The 21,305-nt window shown below is 38.2% G+C and overlaps 1 protein-coding gene across 2 annotated transcripts in view; it reads left to right on the top strand.

Annotated features, from left to right (window-relative positions):
* The window catches only part of NFXL1 (nuclear transcription factor, X-box binding like 1), a 103,210-nt gene that overhangs the window by 57,607 nt on the left and 24,298 nt on the right, over nt 1–21,305 (top strand). For both annotated transcript variants that reach the window (XM_054029077.1, XM_054029076.1), the window contains exons 13-17: nt 416–572; nt 1,694–1,785; nt 3,818–3,839; nt 11,696–11,836; nt 18,760–18,926. In XM_054029077.1, the coding sequence (XP_053885052.1) occupies nt 416–572; nt 1,694–1,785; nt 3,818–3,839; nt 11,696–11,836; nt 18,760–18,926 (579 nt within the window). The remainder of the gene's footprint in view (nt 1–415; nt 573–1,693; nt 1,786–3,817; nt 3,840–11,695; nt 11,837–18,759; nt 18,927–21,305) is intronic.

Here is a 21,305-nt window from a genome sequence, read left to right as displayed (position 1 = left end):
TCAGTGTAAATTTTTAATCATGCTCAAGGTGTAAGGTGAAGGAAGGCATTTCCCTAATACATAGGGTTTTTTTGTTTTTAATAACTGGCTAGGTACATTTTCTTTTTTTACCTTTCCCCTGAAGTGGCTAATGGATTTGATGGACCAGTGGTTTGCTCTAGTATGGGCAAATCAGACATTTTATGTTAAGGTCATTTTGAGTTAGCGAAATACACGTGTGTGTGTGTGTGTGTGTGTGTGTGTGTGTGTGTGTGTGTGTGTAGCTTTATATAGGCATATCAAAGCACTGCTAAACTGGGTTTTATTTAAAATTATTAAATTTGCTCCCAATTTTTTTTTATGGTTGTATTAATGCATATATCTAATGACTGCAATTACGTTTCATATTGTATTTGTTCTTGGTTTTCTACTTCAGTCGGCCACCAACCTGCCATCACCCCAGCCAAGAGAAACACAATTGTCACTTTGGCCCTTGCCCTGCATGTCGTCAGTCCTGCCAGAAAGTGTTAAAGTGCGGTCACTTGTGTCCTGCTTCTTGCCATGATGAAGCTCTTGTGAAGCAAACTGGCTTGGTAAGACGATAGCCAGAAATGTATTAAGTATTAGCACTCTGCTTAACAAGAAGAATGAGGAACACTTCTGTCCCTGATTTTATGTCGGAAAGTATAGCTACTAGGAGTAAATAATTAGGGATAGATATGCTGCGTGATGCTTAACTGAGAAATTAAAGTTCTGCTTCTAGTTGCCTTGTTTAAAATCTAATTGCTTTTTATCCTGGCCATAATTGATAATTGATTCTTCATGTATTTCCACAGGTAAATCTAGAGTCTTCCTTTTCTTTCCTCTTCCCCCATGTTTTAAGTTTTTGTTAACAATTTTATTTAATATCTTGTTTGTTTTTAATATCAGCAGTCAACTTAATTTTTATTTGCCTCTGTATGAAAAGTGATGGTTAGCTTGCAGGTATTTGCTAAACTATCATATTGGGAAGCAAAATAGGAAATTGTACATTTCAAAATAGGAAACTGTACGTTGAAGCTTTCAGACCTTAAACTTCATGTGCAAAGTATAGTAAGAACTTCAAAGTAATTATAGTCCTGGAGTAGAGTATTTTGAGCAGGTGAGAATGTATTGTTAATTTTACTTACCTTTCCTCTGTTGTAAAATCATTCTAAATGTTAAACTAATTTTTGACTTGTCCTTGTCCTCAAGTTAAACATAAGGGAATGAAATCATGACTTGTGGTATAATAAAGCCACTTGGCCTTCAGTCTCCTATTCTTAGCCATGCCAGAAAATGAATTGATTATACAGGCATGTACTGCATTCATGTCTTAGTTCTAGTAATAGAATTTCTTCAGTTGGGGGAAAATAGACCTGTTAGAACTAAGATCTTACCAGGCATTATAGATATTTATAGCTAAACAGATGGCTCCAGTTGTCGCTACAGTTTTTTATATACAGAGGCTTCCCGATTTACGCAAGCATTCTGTTCCGAAACGCCTTGTGTAAGTCGAATTTTGCATAAGTCGGGGAAGTATACCCGACAATTACACCAAAAAAACCCCAAACGCTTATGGAACTTGCAGAACTTTTTCCGTAAGTATGGGTTTGTGTAAGTCGGGTTTGCGTAACCCGGGGAGCATCTGTAATATAATAATATAAACACAGTAATGTATTTGTTTTGCTCTCAGCACCAACCTGCTGGTCCCTGGGAACAGCCATCTGAGCCAGCTTTTATTCAAACTGCATTACCTTGCCCCCCGTGTCAGGTTCCTATACCAACGTAAGTATAAAAAGTTTTTGCTTTGAAATTGTATCAAATTTTACATTGCTATATAATGTGTTGGAAGGCATCACTTTTTGAAGGCTTCAGAATTTTACAAGGATTTGTACTGAGGCAGGCTGTCTGACTTATATTTTTGGTGGAAACATAATATAAGGCAGGGAATTTCTTTTGGTGGCCAATGGGTAGCATCCTGGAATGGTCTGCTTGATGCACTAAGGGCTGTATAGGAAGAGTAAAATAAGTGCCTGATTTTAAAATCTGTATAAACAAATGCACAAAGCTATGTTAAAAGAAGATTTTACAGATCGGGGACTGAGGTACAGAGAGATCAAAAATACCCACTAATTTGGGTGCTCCATTTGATACACGTAGGAATTTATTTTTCAGAGTACATAACATTATATAGCACTTCATGCTCAAAGGACAGCTCCCATTGACTTCACTTGCAGCTGTGAATGCCAGGCCCTTCTGCAAATCAGAATCCAGTGTCTTGTGTCAGTTGCCCACAAAATGAGGAATTTGTGACCACCTGTGAAAAGTCTGGTTTAAATGACTTGACTAGCATCACATAGGAACTCTGTTGCAGAGGCTCTGATGACTTAAAAGATAGTACAGATAAATTCTAGTTCTGGGTGGAATTATGAACTTTCTGTATGTATCTTTTGACTTCATTTTGAATGTACATCCTCTTTGTCCTTCTCTATTGTCTGTTTACCTCCATGTTGGACTGAAATTCCAACAAGGTAGTGGGACAGTACTGCCAATAGAAGATCATTACATCTGAAGTGCACTTCCATTGAAAAGGAATAGCCCTAAACAATACACTGTATCCCCATCAGGAATTGGTTTATTATGGGAGATGTAATCTGGAAGTTACCTGGCAGGGGGTCTGTGATCACCTGGGGAGTCTCATCCTGGGAATCACCTGACGGACAGGAAGGTTATAAAAATACAGGAACTGCTCTCTTCAGGGTTCTCTTCAGCCATTTTTACTAGTGCAAGATGATGGAAGCCAGTGCAGGCCCTGGCTAAGGCAAGGGGACTGGAGGACCACCAAAGCAGGTGGTCCCCAAAGAACTCCCAAGGGAAGGGTGAGCTAGAGTGAAGGGAGATGCATGTAGTTAATTTTTAAAGATCCATATATTTTTCATCTGAGTATGAGCAAATAATGTGTAAGTTTTTGTGCAAAGTGTGAAGCATTTAACATACACACAACTACAACATGCCTCCAGCAAGAGTTAAACTATAACCCAGAAGGCTTGTGCATTTGGTGGGATTCTGGGAGAGTATGTTTTCAAGCTGTTGGTGTATCTTGGGGGTCCAGCATGGTCCTGGGGCCTAAGGCAGGTGGGCTGAGGGACTCCATTTCCAGTAAGGAGTAGCAGACTGAGAATTAGTGCGCAGGAAATGTGCCACGGGGATGAAGGGAGGAAACAGTGCTGTAACCTTCTGAGACCCAGGAAGCTTAAAACACACAGGGATCCAGAGACTGGGATTTCCTTCATAGCAGTTTGGTGGTGGGTAGCCAGCGGGCGGAGCCCAATCAGATATGTGACAGAGGCCAGGAGAGAATCCATTTCTCCAGGGCAGCATTTAACTGCCTTTACCATGAAACCTTCCTTTGTCTTCCTGTAGTCTTCTGCCTCTTTCATTACTCACTTTCGAGCGTCTGCAACAAATGAGGCAGGGTCCTACAGACAACAGCCTCCTTTTCTATACAAATATGATTTTTTTTTACCTAGAGCGGCTCCATCCTCTGTGCTGAATGAGGCAGGGTTACAGTGGAAAAAGTAGTATGTGATTATATAGTGCATACACCCAAGGGGGACAAATTCAGGTGGCACAAGCAACCTTAATTCTGGCATTTCTTAGTTTTTAAGCATTTGGCTCTGAATTTGGCTCTCCCTTTTTAATAACTGATTCTTCCCCACAGCAAAACATTGATACTGCTTCAGATGCCTTATGGATTTAAGGAGTACAGCTATTTGCAATTATCTCACTTTTTTTTTTCTTTTTCTTCCTCTTTCAGGGAATGTCTTGGGCAGCATGAGGTGAGTCACAAAGAAATTACCATTTAAGTGAAATATGAACTGTGCATCATTTTGTTTTGATTAATTCTTACAAAAAGTATTTGTTGCATTAAAATCTATGAAGTGTTTTTATTTGAGTGCTGTCATTAATTAGGACAGTATTATAGCACTGTATTAGAAAATGTACAACAGTTGAATTTTAGATTGCTCAATCAAAGTTTAAATTCTTGGCTTTTGAAACTACATTTTATATGGGTTATAATGGTGAAGTGCTCTTGGACTAGTGAGTGTATTTAATTGCATGTTGTCTGTTTCATTAAGTATTTCACTCCCTTTTTTCATTTGGCTTATATGTAAGCAATGTTCCCTCTCTCCCTATCAAATTTTCTTGTCCCAGTAGCTACCATCATTACACTATTCCTCAGAAGGGATGGAGGCTTTGCATTGCATATGGGACAGTAAACTGTAATGCTACTATGTGATTTAGATGTAGAGTGGGAAGATTGGACAGTGTGGTGGAGACTCTCCTATGAGAGATCCTGCCAATTAAGTTGTCATTTGATGCAGCCTTCTATAATCTAGAAGTAGAGATTTTCCGTGTCCATTTACTCTAGAGGAAAAGATAATTAATTTTTCACAATCATTTAATAGATAGAGACAGTTATAAAACGTGGTAAATGATTTTTGGATTACTTTTCTAATTAAATTTTCACTAATTTAAAATTACAGCTACATTTTAATGATAGTATTAGCAGGTGTTTTGTTGTTAGGCTTATTGCAGACTTTTCACTAATGTCATAAGTTTTTGTAATATCAGTGACATTCTAATTTAGAGCCCTTTTAAATTAGACAATTGAGATGTTAAATGTATTTGTTAGCTGTCATTATGATTCATAATTCACATAATTGTTGTAATCATAACCATGAGATGTTTAAATCAAATGTTCACTGTTCCCATATAACTTTTGTAGAAGTGGGAAAAAAATGAATATATATAAACAAAATGCAGTTGTTGATCACTACTGTATGTCACAAAAGGTATAAATGCTTGCCTTAATTGTTTATCTAATGGAGACCTGCCTCAGGAGGGGAACCCCTGCCCGTAAGTACTCTCCCCTGGCAAATGTTAAAGAAAATAAAGCTGCCTCTAGCATGTTGCAACCAACCTCAAAGTAAGAACTCATTTTTCTCCCACACTTTCCTCAATATATTTCCAATTTATGTTGGAATGTTTTTATATAAAATGAGTGTCTGAGTTTTGGTACACCATGTACTATTGGCTTGATGTTGTAGATGTCATGTAAGTGCATCTACAAATTAGTTTTGAATGTTGAAGTAGAAACTACCCCATCTTATCTAGTAATATGGAAGGTCAGATGTTACAAAGTTGTATGTACTCTTTAAAAGGCTAAGTAAATATTTAATATTGGCAAACAACTGTCCTAATCTTGTGTATACATTGTCCCGTAGTGTAAATGAAAAAAATATGTACAGTATGTCTCCTTTGATTTAAACGAAATTGGTGTTTTTTCCTTGGTCATTTAATGCATCTCTATGGAAACCTGAGAAGTATGAGAGTGTCAGGATTTAGGTTTATGGTTCTGTATATGCATAATGTCAGTGGGGAGAAAATAGGAAAAGTTTCAGAAGTTAGATAAAAGGTATACACTTCACATGTGCTTTCTATAAAGTATTAGAATTTTTTTTATAGAAATTGTCTTCTGTAGAGAGAGACTTAGGTGTGTGTAACCAAAATCGGTATTTTTACTGATCTCAATAATTTTATAGGTCAAAAATTACACAAAGTTGATCTAAATCATTTCTTCTTTGGTGAGTAGTCTCCTTTTCATCATCATGTATGCATACCTTCTTTCTACCTGTTTTACTTCAACCGTTTCTCAAGCTTTCTACCTATTTTACTTCAACCACTTTAAGCTATTTCTCAAAGACCGCAATGAGTCTGCACTCATTGCAATCTCAGTCTAGTGGGGTTTTGTCCACTCGGCAGGATGAAAAGGAGTTATGGCTCCTTTAAGTTCCCCTACTGCCTTTGGGGTATGCAAGGAGAGCAAAAGGGGCAGTTTCCAAAGCCAAGGGCAACTGGAAGAGGCTGGCTCAGGTGGGCCATTGGCCATTGTGTGTACTGGGGTAGGTAATGAGGTTAGGTCAAGTTGTCTCAGCCTATCAGGTAGCAAGAGTCCAGTGCAGGTAGGAAGTCCAGTTCCCTCATAAAACTGATGTTGGAAATGGACTTTGGGGAAAGACATCCCCTAATGAAGCTGGGAAAGGGAGTTGGCTCTCTTAATGTCTGGTACAGTAAGGAGACAACTCCCTTTTCCTATTGCCTCCCCTACCCTTGTATGAAGGTGTGGTTGTATGGTCACAACAATGGGCAAGGACTAGGTTGGGAGGGGTGAGGGCTGAAGGCTGACAACAGTCCTTCCAAATAGGTAGGAATGATTAAGGAAATAATGATGGCCTGTGCTATACGACAGATTGCAGAATATTTTCCAGGTGAGGTATATTAATAAAATTGCCACCTAATTAAATCACATCTGTTGCATTTTACCTCCCTTCCTGCACGGCTGGGACAATCCCACTCATTGGATTTTGGAATTCTTGTGTCCCTTTTATATCTCATTGCTGCATAGGAATGTGTTCTATGTATGTCACTACTTATGGCACAGACCCTTTCAGGACAGTGTCATCCTTCCGCCCCCTGCCCTACCCACATTAGAGATATTTCGGGGTTTTGAGACAAATTTATAGTACTAAGTCATGTGAATTGTACTCTGTCATGAAATCCAAAAGTGTGCCATAAATAAACCCTCATGCCCATATTTGAAATCTGCATGTTATTGCATCCCTTTGACTATGTGACTTCTAAAGGCTGGTACATAGACTTCTAAAATACCCACTACAGAAAAATACATAATCTAAAACTTCCCCAAACATATATACAGTAACTAAACACAATCTAATAAATTATGTAGATAAACCTGACATGATAGACTGGAAATTTGTTGGATTTTTATTTCCTCTCTACTATAGATAATAGTTCACTTATGCAGACAATGTAAGAACAAATGCACTGTTACTGCAGTCCATACAGTAATCTAAGTAACCCATTGAATACCTATGTGAAATTAGGGTGGGTTTTTCAGCAGATTACTGTTCAGGCAGCATGCCTATCATGTAAGATAAATGCATGTTGTGAAGAATGGATGGGAGGAGATAATGAGCACATATCTTTGTCAAAATATAGAGCCTTTTGTCTTTGTGTATGGAATACTTTCAATGCTAAAACTTGTAGGTTTATCATAAGTAAAGTTTATTTCAATCCAAAACAATCTCTCATCATGGTCAGGATTTGATGTATCATTAAAATTTCATGGATTGATACATGAACAAAATTTGAGCCTGTTTAAAGACCTGATGTCAGTTATGTCTTTTAATCATCTTCCTCTATATACCTATATGGAAGGAAAACAGAATTTATGGCTAGGTTCAAATCTATATTGAGAGAAAGTGCATACATTTACACCTTAACAACGGAAAAAGTCTATCTTTGAGTTTATTTTTCATTAAACAAAGTAATTCCATAGAATTATTCCTTAAAGATACCTGCAAATAGCTTCTTAAAGCACTTAAATACTATACTGGGTACTATAGAGAAAATGGAGTGAAAATGTGTATGGGTTAACATGGTGCACACCCCCGAATCATTTGACTACCGTAAGAGTGGCATTCAGCACACAAGGGAACTTTCTACCTTCCCTTCCTCCTATGCTGATATAAACTGTTGTGAATATATGGTAGTGGAAGTATTTTTTTAAATCCTAGTGGCTTGTATGCATTTGCTCTATGTACTTTTGTGGATAAAACTTGTGTATTTTGTCAGCCAGCAGAGTGCAGTTTTCTTCCTGCTTGAGTTTTACGGTATCGTGAATCAAATGAACAATATCCTAAACTTTTAGACTGGTAGAAAGAGAAGGAAGGAGGCCCTTATCTGGAAAATCTGTGTAATATGCACCATAAATAAACATACATTAAACATTTTCATGGATTCCTCTAAGATCTTAAATACATTGTTAATGTATATCTGCAATATTCTGCTGCTACACTGGCAGCTACCCAGCAAAAGGAGCTCAGGTTATTTAGCAGTGCCAGTCAGAGAAACCATTTACAAATTCATTACAACACTTGCTTTACTATATTATCATTTATACTTTACTACTGAGATTTTCAAGTAGTGTGATAGTTTAAAAAAAAAAATACCCTAAGAATGAAACAAACATTTTGGATCCTATTTGTGTGTTCTTAACACTGAATGCTTGAAGAAGATAAGTATGTAAGAGATGCTAGAGAAGAATAGTTCAAGAAGTAGATATTAATGCTATCAAAAATAGACTTCATTTTGTTTACATATATAAGATTTGAATTGAGCACTTACTTTAATTTATTTAGGTGTTAGATGTGCTTGTAAACATTGTAGTGTAGATCCTTTCCCTAGAATTGCTTGTTTTGTATTAGCTTTCAGAAAGGGTGTGGGGTGTGTTGTTGTTGGGTGTGTGTGGTTTTTTTTTAATTTATTTATTTATTTATTTTTTTGAGAAGTAGGGTGTATAGAATTGGTATCTTTTGTATATATCTTGTAAATGATCCACCACTTTGGGACAACAGAGTTATAAGTTTTATGGCCAGGTGACATGCGTGTAGCAAACTATAAGCATAAAAAGTATGATTCAACAAGACTTGAATTAAAATGAGATTCCCTGTGGGCTACAATGTAGTATTACTGAATACAATTTCTATAAATGTGTGTGCTGTAACTTTTTTTCTTAGTTTCGCCCTTAAAAACCCTAGGAAGTTACATAATTTAAAAAGTCTTCATATATATTTAGAACAATTGATAGCTTTTCATTTTCAGGTTTATAGAAACCAAAAGGCTGCATTCCAATTTTAATTATCAAGTTATAGTCTAGTAATAAAACAACCTAAGAAATCACAGTTGCTATCTAAACTGAAAATTTTTTGTCTCATGGATTACGTTGAATTTTGGATTGGTGTGAAAACTTATTTCTTGTAGCTGTAACAACAGATGTATCGACTTATGGTCATTTGATGGTTGAAATTTGGAAAATGAATAAGTTTGAACAAAGTCAATTCTTCTGGGATGCATTAATTAGAACCTTCACGCTACAGATGGAAACAGAGCCAAGTATGCCTTAATCAGATAGAGTATCAAATAGCATTTACTTTTTGTGTATTTAGAATGCATTATCCTTCCTAGCACTAACTGGTTTAGGCTTTAATTTTCATTCCAGACTTGGTTTAGAAATTTCAGATAATGTTTTTAAATAGGCTTAGTTTGTTAATCAGTTTGGCTGTATTAATATTTTGAATAGTCCCTATATCAGTCATGCAGAAATAAATATCTAGTACATTGACACAGTGTTTAAAGACAGTAGATGAGTATCTTTGTCCAGACAGCTGAACAAATGTCTTTTAGGAAAGTGAGAGGATTAAATTTGTCACCTTTTCTAAATTGTCATATTATGATTAGGTATTCATTTAGGTTACTGCACATACTACAATACTTTAGCAAAAGTTGCTTTAATCTACAATGCTAGATACTCATAGTTCACTAATTTGCTTAAGTTCGTTAAATATTAAGAGGTAATTTTAAAAGAATTCCACTTTGCTTTGATTTAGTGATTTCTATTATGGGTATTCTAGACCGTTTTTTTCCCCCCCCCCGTATAGTGGGATATTCATACTGTCATCCTTCTGTATGGAAAACAGCCAGCCAGACTGTTTTTTGGTACAACCATTTTGGTGGTTTTATGTTCTGATTTTATGATCTAATATTTTGTTTTTCTCTTAATTTTAATTTCATTTTTGAATTCTGATGCAATGGGTATATAATCTGACGTGTGTGTACATTCTTCTATGCTAGCTCCTTTTTTAGATGTGGTTCAGTTTTAGCCTAAAGTACAGTTATTCCCTAATTACCTATTTAAAATTTAAGTGTAATCAAATACTAATTTTAAAAGCAAAAGCAAACAGTCCATCCACTCCTTAAACCCTCCATCTCTGGTATTTAAAATTCCTCTATATTTTTGTCTTTGGTTTTAATTCCACTTTCCAGTTGCAGAAAGGTCTTTAAGTTGTTCTGTTGCTGATATCAAAACCACTTTTCATGCAGAAAAGACTGGGATGAACTGCTCAAATTTAGAAGATTTTGTACTTCCTCTCTTCTTAGCTCTATCCCTCTGCAGTCTCCTTCTGGTAGATCTGTACTGGGAAATGGTGAAGGCCACATTTTCTTGTTCCTAATCAGTTTCTAGAAGTGACCTTCCACTCTCATCAGCAGATGCTCTTTTGATCTGTCACTGACATTCACAGCAAAATGACTGATAGCTGCCTGAAGTCAGGAAGTGGAAGTGAAATGGGAGAAGAAAATAAAGTAACTTAAAATGTTAATTAAAGTGTTGTTTTGTTTTGTTGTAACCCCAGAAGAGTCTCCTACTTCTAGGTATTTGGGAAGATAGCTCATGCTTCAGCCAGCAGAGAGAGCTTCAGTTTCCTCATGATACTGTGGAGAGGTGTCAAGTATCAGAGGGGTAGCCATGTTAGTCTGGATCTGTAAAAAGCAACAGAGTCCTGTGGCACCTTTAAGACTAACAGATGTATTGGAGCATAAGCTTTCGTGGGTGAATGCCCACTTCATCAGATACAACGAAGTGGGAATTCACCCACGAAAGCTTGTGCTTCAATTCTCTTTTGTGGAGAGGTGGAGTAATTTGGCAATAACATCCTTAGATTTCTCTTCCATATGTCCCATGCCACAATCATAGAACCAAATAGCCAGCCAGAGCACTACTCAGGTTCCCTGATGAGGATATCTTTCTTCAGTTCCATCTTCTGTCTTCCCAGCCCCTGAAAGGGCTGTCACCAGAGTCCACGCAGCCACAAAAATGAATTATTATAGAAATTAGGTGTATGTGAGAGTTGGGGAGAGATCCCAGTTATATGGGGTGGGGGCAGAACTTTGCATAAGGCCCACAAAATATTTGGAAGTGTCAGTGTGTAGGTAACAATCTGGAGCCTTTCATCTCCTGACTTCCCAGTTGGAGTCTAGCCAAAGTGTAAGTAGTTACTGAAAGTTATCCTAGTCTGACAAAATTTGTATTCAGTGTTCTGTGAAATTATCAAGTTTCAATTCCTAATGGATGGGTGACAGCATCACAAAAAAAATTTTGCATGTGAACATGGTGTATTAATTAAAGGATGGGAACTGAGAGTGAATAAGTTAAAATTCTAGTTCTATCACTGACGTGCTGTTTGATGTTGGACACCTTTCTGTGTTCTGTTTCTCCCTGGAGTTACAGTGAATATGCTTAAAGTTCTGGTTTTAGAGCTTAGAGTTTGAGATATATCCAATGATGTATCCTATATGTAGGGAGATTATGGAGCTTAATTCTAGAACTGGAATGGACTTTGAGTAAGGTCACTATACATTGTGTCTCCGCAGGGTTATTGTGAGGCTTAATTCTTTAACAGTTGTAAAGCACTTTGAGAATATCTAACAAAGGACACAATAGACATACAAAGTATTACTAAAACATACTGAAAGTCTCCAGTCTGCAATTGATGGTCTATTTTCCAGCTATTCAGCGGCTGTTTTCAGAAAGCAAGTTTGTTAAAGTTTTTTATTTACTTAGGTATAATATAAAATCAAGTACATAAACAAACTTAATTGAACTTTTCATTTTACTGTGTTAATTAAGGTTATTTGTCAAAGATGTTCAGAAGCATCAAAAGTTCTGTATAATGAGGCTAATGCCATATTTTGGTTTTTTTTAACCTTTTAGGTGAGTCCTTTACCATGTCACTCTGCGGGCCCCTACTCATGTAAAAGATTTTGTGGACGGCTGCTTGATTGTCAGAATCATACCTGCATGAAGGAATGTCATAAATTTACCAAAGTAAATGGTAATGCTGACAGGCAAAAGGTAAGTTTTAGAGGTTGTATTTTTCTTTCGTCTGTTCTTGGCTCAAGAGCACAAGATTTGCAATCAGGAAACATAGGTTCTGTTTCCAGCTCTGTCAGTGACTTACTTGGTGACCTTTAGCGAATCACTTAACCTTTCTGTGTTTTCATTTCCTCATCTTTAAAATTGGGATAATGTCAATTAGCTATTTTGTAAATGTTAAGCAGTATTATTCCTGTTTTAACATTTTTAAAGCTAAGTAGTCATGTAGAATGGGTTTTTCCTTTTAGTATCACTTTTTGTATTTTTATAAACTTCCTCCAAAATCAAATATGACAACCCTTCCTGGGTTGTGTTGCCTACTGATGTGGCGTTGGGAGGAATCCAGGTTTATCTTGAGGGGTGAGGTAAGAGGGGTTCACGAACCCCCTTATAGTCTGTTGGGGAGAAATTGTTCACCAGTCAAACTTGCAGTACGGGAGGCCAGCAAACCCTTTAACAGTAGAACAGTTCTACCTCGTCACTAGAAACATGGCAGAACCACAAAGCTGAGATTTCCACACAAAAAAAGTAGTGAGACCACATGTTAAGATCCATTAAGAGACCATTAGAGACTATTTAAAAAAAATTCCTGCACTATAAGATTGATTGATTGTTTTTTGAGTACATTAAACCAGGGGTTAGAAGATAGTAGTTGCTGGAGTTACAATGAAACAAAAATGAGAGATTGGGCAGGGATGACGAACTGCCTAGTTTTGAGTCGACAAGGTGGGTGAGGTAAGATCTTTTATTGGACCAAATTCTGTTGGTAAGAGACACAAACTTTAAAGCGTACACATACCAATTCTTCAGGTCAGGGAAAAATATTCAAAGTGTCACAGCTAAATACTAGGTGGAACAGATTGTTAAACATAAGTAGGTAACATACATTACCAGAGCCCTTTCAAGGTGAACGTGGTCCATTAACACCACTGTAGTAATAGTACAAAAAGGGGGGTTAGTCATCAGAACTGGCACGCTCCAAACCTGATCAGATCCAGCAGGACTGGAAACAAAATTTACTGTAGCCAGTAAAGGCAACTAAAGTCACTATGTCTGTCCTAATCTCATTTAAGAGTCTGTGGTCCTTCCTGGGTCTACCTAGGTTTGTGAGGCACCCTGCGACCACCAGCTCTTAGCGTGAGGAAGCCTTGTTTGTGTCTGCTGTGGGTCAGCTCTGACTCAATTTGCCACAGGCAACACAAACACTTCCCTCTGAGCCTATGCAGACTTTGCTGTCTCTCTGCAGGCTAGCGATGGGCACACTTCAACCCCTGAGCCCTCCGAGTGTCCCACTGGAGTGCCCACTGGACACTTGCAGTATTCACAGATTCGCTGCTCCCAAAGAAGCAGTACTCCCCTGCTTGCCAGTTACCACTGAGCTCATCACTCCACTTAACTTGCAGCACTTAAATAAGTTTATAGTGTAACTTAAATAAGTTTATTGTATAAGTTTAAAAGCCCATTTAACAAAGGGAAGAGCTCCAAATGGTAGCAGGTAGAAATATTGGAAATAAATGGCTGCATATAAAATAAAATCATAACATGCATTCTAAAACCTAGACTTATGTAATTAATGCTTACCTCCAAAGTTCTTCCAGCATTTCACAGCCAGGCTTGACTGTAATCTTCCATTCATGAGACAAGTCATGCTGTCTGCTTCTCTCAGTGGAAAAGCTTCAGGGTGTCTCCCTGTACTCCCCCGCCCCCCCACACACACACACCATCCCCAGCAATACCCCCCTAAAACATTGCTGTTACTCTTAAACAGGAAGCCCCTATGCTAATTGCTTTTTCCTGTTTGCCTCTTTCTTGTCAACTTCACAATCTCTTGATTGGCATATGGCTCAGACTGTGGATAGGCCTCTGTTGTGAATACATGTGTGACCAGACAGAGGAGAGCTGAGCATCTCTTCCCTCCTACCTGAAAGGAGCATGTTGGTCACCTTCTGGTGACCTGCCTTAACTCATATGCCTTAGGAACATAATTTTCAGTACAGATGCATAGTTCCTTAGACATTATCTGTTCATATATTTTGCAGTGATTATGACGCCAGTGGGCTCTTGGTAGATGCCACCCATAGTAAATTATTATGCATATATCCAATGCAGGGGATCCCTTTAAAACTCTAAGCACTCCTTGTGCCCTCTGCCATTTGGCTCCAGAGGTCCCTGGTTCACAAGGTCTGTGCTCTTGCAGAAATTGGAGGAAGAAAAGGTGTTTGAACCTTCATACTGCATGGAGAAGAATGTAAATCTTTTGCTGAGGTGTAGCAAAGGTTCGTCTTGATTGTCTCAGTTCACAAAGGATCACATTCCCTTCTTGATTTGGGAATCACTCATGAAATTTTCTCATTGAACACTTCAGTTTGTTAGATGATCTGTTCCTTCCTCACAAAGTATGTTACAATCAAGCTGATTTTGGACATTAACAAGTTCCAATTTTTAGGGCCTTCCAAATAGAGGATTATTGACTTAGTCAGAGTAAAATTCTAGTTAGAACAAAGGCTCAAGTTTTGGGGCTGACTGTTTCAGCAGTTCCTTTGAGCCGTTCATGGGTATGAAAAGACAACTTTCCAAGCTCTTCAGATACAGGTTCTGTTAATTCCAGTACACGTAACCTCAATTGGGCAGCTCACCAAGAAGGGTTTCACATCCAGTGATTAGTCCAGAGATCTTGGCTTTTCATGGACATGCTAGAAATTTGGCCAGTTCAGCAGCATTCAGTTGGGGTAGAAAATACAACTTTAATTCTGAAAGGTGTATTTTATACTCCAACAGGATAAGGAGGTAGGAGGACTCACTGTAAAACTTAATCCTAACAGAACCATTGAACCCACCTACCAGTATAGGTTTCTTCATGCTCTGTAAATTGGACATAAATGTCCCGTGGGTTTTCTCCGAGGCAGACTTATAAAAACCCATCATCTTTCTTGGCTAAATTGATGCTATTCAGTAGTACATTACTTGTTTGTCAGTTGACTCTTGAAGCAGTGCCACCACAGACTCTTGAAGCAGTGCCGAACAAGAGGTAGTTAGAGGCTACCAACTTGTCACCTCGTTCCATGAGATCTACAAGGCCAACTGCGTGGAACCTTTTTCATCTAAATTTTTATCACTACCAAGTCAATGATTTGAGGTTTTATTATAGATTTTCCCACTTCTCCCACAAGCTTCTTTCATGCTGCCGCCTATGGATAGAATGTCCTGTTTTAATTCCATGTTACACAATTACTGATTTTATTTGTGTTATGGTAGCATCCAAAAGTCTCATTCTGGATTGGGGGCACTGATGTGCTAGGCAATGTACTAACGCATTACAAGCTCTTTAGAATAGGTGTTGGTTCTTACTACTTAAATTAAGACAAGATGCAACAAGCTGGTGTACAATCATTGTCTTCATTCCATTCCCTAAAAAATACATGGTTGCCTAGGCTAGCTGTGCACAACTAGATGATATTGAGTTGCTTCGCTTTTTAAAATCATAAGGTATAAACATAATAAATATCAGCAATCCCTGCTGGCCATCTACTTAGCCATTATAAATTTGCATTTTCCATCAGCAGCATGGTAGAGGAGTTAGCCCATAGACTCTCCTCAAAACACAAGAAGATCATTCCACACTTAAGAAGCAGCATGGAAGAAGTGTGAATATGGGAGGCATAGACAAACTGGTGATCTTGCTTAGAACTGTTGGAGTGGAAGGAGCAGAACTTATTTAAAATGGATAAAGAAGGGAGGGATGGAGTTTCAAAAGGCAATAATGATGAAGGTATGCAGAATTTATTGTAAATCTAAAACAAGGAGCCAATGGAGGTAATGGAATCTTAGTTTTGTGGAATACCTGTAAGTTTTCAATAAATAATTGTCTGCCTTAGTTTTATCTTAGATGAGAAATAAGAAATTATTATAAAGGTTATTATTCTATTCCTTCAATTATTCTCTGTTCTGGGTCTAGCTTAACTATATGCCTTTGTGGCACACTGTAAAATTTTAATCTTCACAAGTGGAACACTCCAATAGTACTTGCCTCTTGGAATGAGGACAGATTACTTATCTGTAATTGTATGTTTCTGTTTGGAAAGAAACAATCTATATAGGGCCTTGTCTGTGCTCATAAGCTACAGTGATTTAACTAAAAACTGTTTAAAAAAAAAAAAAAACTGATAAAACTGCGTAAACTCCTATTTGGACACCCTCATATCTGTACAAAACTGGTTATGCAGCTGTTTAGCTTGCAACTGCAAATTCACCAGCATAAGGTAAACCCCAACGTATGCCAGGTTTAAACTGATTGTAAGAGTAGTGTTTTGCACTAGTGCAAATAAATTTAGTCTAAAACCGGGGTGGGCAAACTATGGCCCATGGTGCCAGCCGCTTCCAGGAGCGGCGTGGGGTCAGGGCTGGCAGGGAGCCTGCCCTGGCCCTGCTGCGCGCCGCTGCCACCCCGGAGCGTGCACCCCGAATCCCTCATGCACCCCACACCCAACCCCCTGCCCTGAGCTCCCTGCCAAACCCTGTAACCCTCCTGTACCCCAAACCCCTGCCGCACCCTTCTTGCACCCTAATCCCCTGCCCTAAGCCCCCTCGCACACTCTACACCTGTGCCCTGAGCCCCTCTGCACCTCTTCCTCCGCCCCAACCCCTTGCCCTGAGCCCCTTCCTGCGAACCGCTCCCCCTCCCACACCCTGCACTCCCTCTCACACCCCAGCCCCCTGCCCCAGCCCTACATTCATAGCCCTGCATGCAATTTCCCCACCCAGATGTGGCCCTCGGGCCAAAAAGTTTGCCCACCCCTGGTCTAAAATAACACCCTTTAGTTGAAATTGTGTGTATAGATCAGGCTTATGTCTCAGTAGCCTAGCTCAAAATTGAGATGATGGTGAGAAAAAAAAGCACCTTATTACTCACCATCAACTCAATTTTGAGTTCAGCTGGTGAGATATAGGCCCCTCCCTGAGATCTACTTGCCACTGGATAGGAAGGCAGGTAGGAAATTGTATGGTTTGGAGTGCTCTCTGGATGGCATGTTGATAGGCTTATTCAGATGGCTAACTTAAAGATATTGGCTTCAGAGAATAGTAGAAGTAAATAAGTTACTCTTACCCCAATCAAATGCTATTATAGAATTCTGAAGGTTAAATATAAATTAACCGTTTATTATATTCCACAAATGTTTTAAAGTCATCATCATGTAAAAGAAAAAAGTGGCACATTTAGTGTCTGAATGAAAGTAAAACTGTCTGTTGCTTTATGTGCCCATCTCTAGCTGTTCAGTAATGAGCTTTATCTTAACCACTGAAGGAAATAGTGCTTGTTTCCTTGACTCTGCTAATGTAGATTAGAATTTGCTACGTAAATAACCCTACTGGAATAAATTTAAACCTCACTATAATAACAGACAAAAAAAGATTTTTAAGGATTATTCTCCGTGTCTGTGGAATTGAGTCTTTTTGTCCTCGTTCTGAAATGCATACTTTAATCATATAATAATTCCGTTGTACTAATTTTTCAGCCTGCTATATAATAGGTTTCCATCCCAATGCTGCTTAAACTGCTATTTGAGGCAGGAGAAATGCAAAAAGTGCAGAATATCAATAATTCATATTTGTCACGTTCGCTTTGAATACTTTTTTTCAATAAAAAGTTTTTAACCCCTTCCTTCTAGGACTTTCTCTCTGCTGTTTGGCAGATACAAAACAACAGGCTTAATATAAAAGCCTGGTTAGTTTTATTTTTCTGATATCTCTGAGCAATGACTCCTTCCTGCATCAAGTTAAAGTTTGTTCAGTACTTTGCAGGTGAAAAGCACTGTACAAATATCTGTTCTATTCATTAACCTACTGTCATTAAAGTTGCATAACAGCCTTCCTTACAACCTGCTTTCAGAAAATTAAGAGTAACTGGAAGGTGCACTTCTTGGGGTGATGCTTTCCATGCTTAGTCATTACCCAGCGGTGCCTACTTCTTTTAAACGTTAGTGAAAACAGCTCATGTGTGAGCAGGATGAGAGAGATTGGAGGGAAATGGCATTTTCCTTATTGAATGAATGAATAAAAAAAATCTTATGACCTTATTTTGAACAGCCCTGCAGTCAAAACATCATGGAGTTTGTCTTCCTGGAGAAGCAATGCACAACCTGATTCTTTAGGAAATTCTTTAATTTGGCTGACTTATTTCTACACATGATCACACTCCAGTTCATATTTTGCTATGTTCATTAAGGCCTCATCTGTGCAGTCAGGTCTGCTCATCCATGTGGATCTGATAGCACAATCAAGGGCTAAATGAGCATCTAAAGAACGGCGAAGTCTGTATGTGATCTGCCTTGTTGACTAGGGCTGAGAATAAGACCACGGCTCTTGTAGACTTTGTAACTTGTACATAACTGAGGCAGTATTCAGCAGCCTTCAAAACGTGGTACTAAATCAGTAGTTTTTGGACCATTATGAAACTTACATTAGTGCAAGTATATTTTAAAGCTGTTGTAGAAAAAATAATGTATTTCAGAAGTAGTATGTTATAAGATTACCACATCATGATGAATATACACTGGGGGTGCAAAGTTAAAGTTTTGTATATTCGGTCTTAACTTTGGCATTTCCTGACTAACTACTTTTAACCATGCAAACTTAATATAGGAGTGCTGAGTGGCCGTTTTTCAAAGTATTAACCGTAAGTGGTCCTCTTTATGTCTGGGAGGGAAAGTAGGAGCCTCTCTCTTTGACTACTGACTGCAGGCATTCCTTCCATTCTATTAAAAACATATTTTAATATTTAGTTTTAGACCTCTCATTGTAAAAAGGGAGCTTTGTTCTTCATAGATTTTTTTTTTTTTCACTAAAATGATAAGTTAGCAAAACAACTGTTCGGTTCAATAATTTTTCTTGTATTGTTTTATTAGGCTAGTCCAGAATGTTCTCCGTGTGAGGAGGCGTGTACCAAACCGCGACCACCAGGCTGTCCTCACTCATGCGTTTTGCCCTGTCATCCTGACCAATGTCCGCCATGTGTCCAAATGCTTAAAATAAAGTGTCACTGCAAACTCACAAACCTGTATATTGAATGCATGTAAGTAGATAAAGGGGAAGCTTGAATTCAAATCTTAAAGAAATATGACTACTTGGAAGGAGGCATTTAAAATGTATCTCTTGGTCGGGTCTTCTAACTTTTTATTTGAAGATTACGCAATTGATGATGGCTCAGAAAAAGCAGCACTAAAAAAATCTCCATCTGTTTTTCTGTCCATTCAGATCTGATTCACTATCGCTAGTAACAGTCTTAAGAGCATAATTGGTTTCTGGATGTAGTTGAATTTTTGGTAACATATGCCAGAAATGGACTTTATTCTCCTGAGTAGTTTTAGAACGAATGTAGTACACAAACTTACTGGGTTCCGTAAAGATCTTTTCAATTAAAATGCTGTAATTGATAGATTATAGTCTATAATACAGGTTATGGAACTTCCTCAAATTACCGTTTAAACTAGAGCTTATATTTTAGAAAAACATCCAGTATCGATTTTAAAAAATTGCCAGTTGTGGAGAATTCATCACATCCGTCGCAGATTGTTCAAATTGTTAATTATCCTCATTGTTAAAAATGTGTGCCTTATTCCTAGTACAAATTTGTGTCTCCAACTTCCAGTCACTGGATCTTGTTATATGTTTCACTCCTAGATTGAAGATCCCCTTATCAAATTTTTGTTCCCCTTGATAGGTACTTATAGGCGGTGATCAAGTCACACAATAACCTTCTCTTAATTTCCAGAAGCTCAATCAATTTAGTTTAACAATCACTATAAAGCATGTTTTTCAATCCTTTAATCATTCTTGTGGCTCTTCCATCAACCATCTCCTATTTATCAACATTTTTGTGGATTACTGTCTAGTTTTTGTGTCTACAAATATATCCTCTCTACTCTTGATATTCCCCTGTTGTACATCCAAGGATTGCATAAGCCTTTAGGTGACAGCATTGCCCTGGAATTGCACGTGGGTTCAGCTGATTATCTACCATAGCCTCCCAGGTTTTGTTCAGTTACTGATTCCCAGGATAGCATCCCCTGTCCTGTTAGTATTGCCTTGTGTTTTGTTCCTAGATATGCTTTTTATGTGAGGCTGCATTAAAACACACATTGTTTGCTTGTGCACAGTTTACAGAGCAATCTGGATTGCTTTCTATCAGTGACCTGTTCTCTTAATTATTATTTACTACTACCCCAATCTTTGTCATCTGCAAACTTTATCAATAATTATTTTGATTATTTTTTTCTCTCTTTGATAAAAATGTTAAATAGTGAGGGGCCAAGAACCAGTCCCTGTGGGAATAGTGTCCCTAGTCTCTGTTTGCCAGAAGCTCAGAATGGGCGACAGGATGGATCACTTGATGATTACCTGTTCTGTTCATTCCCTCTCAGGCACCTGGCACTAGCCAATGTCAGAAGACAGGATACTGGGCTAGATGGACCTTTGGTCTGACCCAGTATGGCTATTTTTATGTTCTTATGGACCCCCCTGGAAACATATCCACTCACTGATAATTTCCCATTTACAGTTACACCTTGAGACCTATCAGTTAGCCAGTTCTCAAGTCATTTAATGTGTGCCTAGTTGTTTTTATATTCTAGGTTTTTTTAATCAAAATGTCTTGTGATCCAAGTCAAATGCCTTACAGAAGTCTGTTACATTAATACTAGTTACTTTGTCAACCAAACTTGTTGTTAATTTGACAGGATCTATTTTCTATAAACTTTTGCTGATGGTTATTAATGTTACCCTCTAATTCTTTAGTAATTGAGTCCTATGTCAGCCATTCCATTATTTTGTGTGGGATCGATGTCAGGCTGATGGGGCTGTAACTAACTGTGTCATTCCATTGACTCTTTTTTTAAATATTGGCACATACGCTTTTTTCCCCAAGCATTATTGAAAATCAGCAATAATGTTCCAGTAAACTCCTCAGCCAGCTGTTTTAAAAATATTGGATGATCCTGGCAGGTGAATTACACCTTATTCTGCAGAGGAAGATGAAAACCCTCCAAGCTACCTGCCAGTCTGACCTGGGGGAAAATTCCTTCTCAACCACAAATCTGGTGATCAGTATAACTAGAAGCTGGTGAGCAAGACACACCAGCAAGGCACTTACAACGGATTCTCAGTACTGCCTCAGATCACTGATTTGGCATGTCTAGTGTCCTGTCTCCAGCTATGGCCAGGCTTTGATGCTTCAGAGGAAAACTCGGTGGAGGGGGAAATGAAGAATAAATCTATCCAATTGTGCATTGGGGGTGGGGAGGGAATCTTTCCTGACCCCTGCAAGTGACCAGCCGAAACGTAAAATTTGATTATAGTGATTACATTAATTCAGAGTTGCAAGTATTACAGTTATGATGAGGGCAATGTGGATAAGCCTGTTCTGTGGCCCAGGAAGGAATGGGATGAACAAGGA

This window comes from Malaclemys terrapin, chromosome 5, assembly GCF_027887155.1.
Source record: "Malaclemys terrapin pileata isolate rMalTer1 chromosome 5, rMalTer1.hap1, whole genome shotgun sequence".
In the NCBI taxonomy this organism is placed as follows: domain Eukaryota; kingdom Metazoa; phylum Chordata; order Testudines; family Emydidae; genus Malaclemys; species Malaclemys terrapin.
The sequence above is the reverse complement of the archived record's forward strand: the minus strand, read 5'-3'. Positions and strand labels throughout refer to the sequence as shown.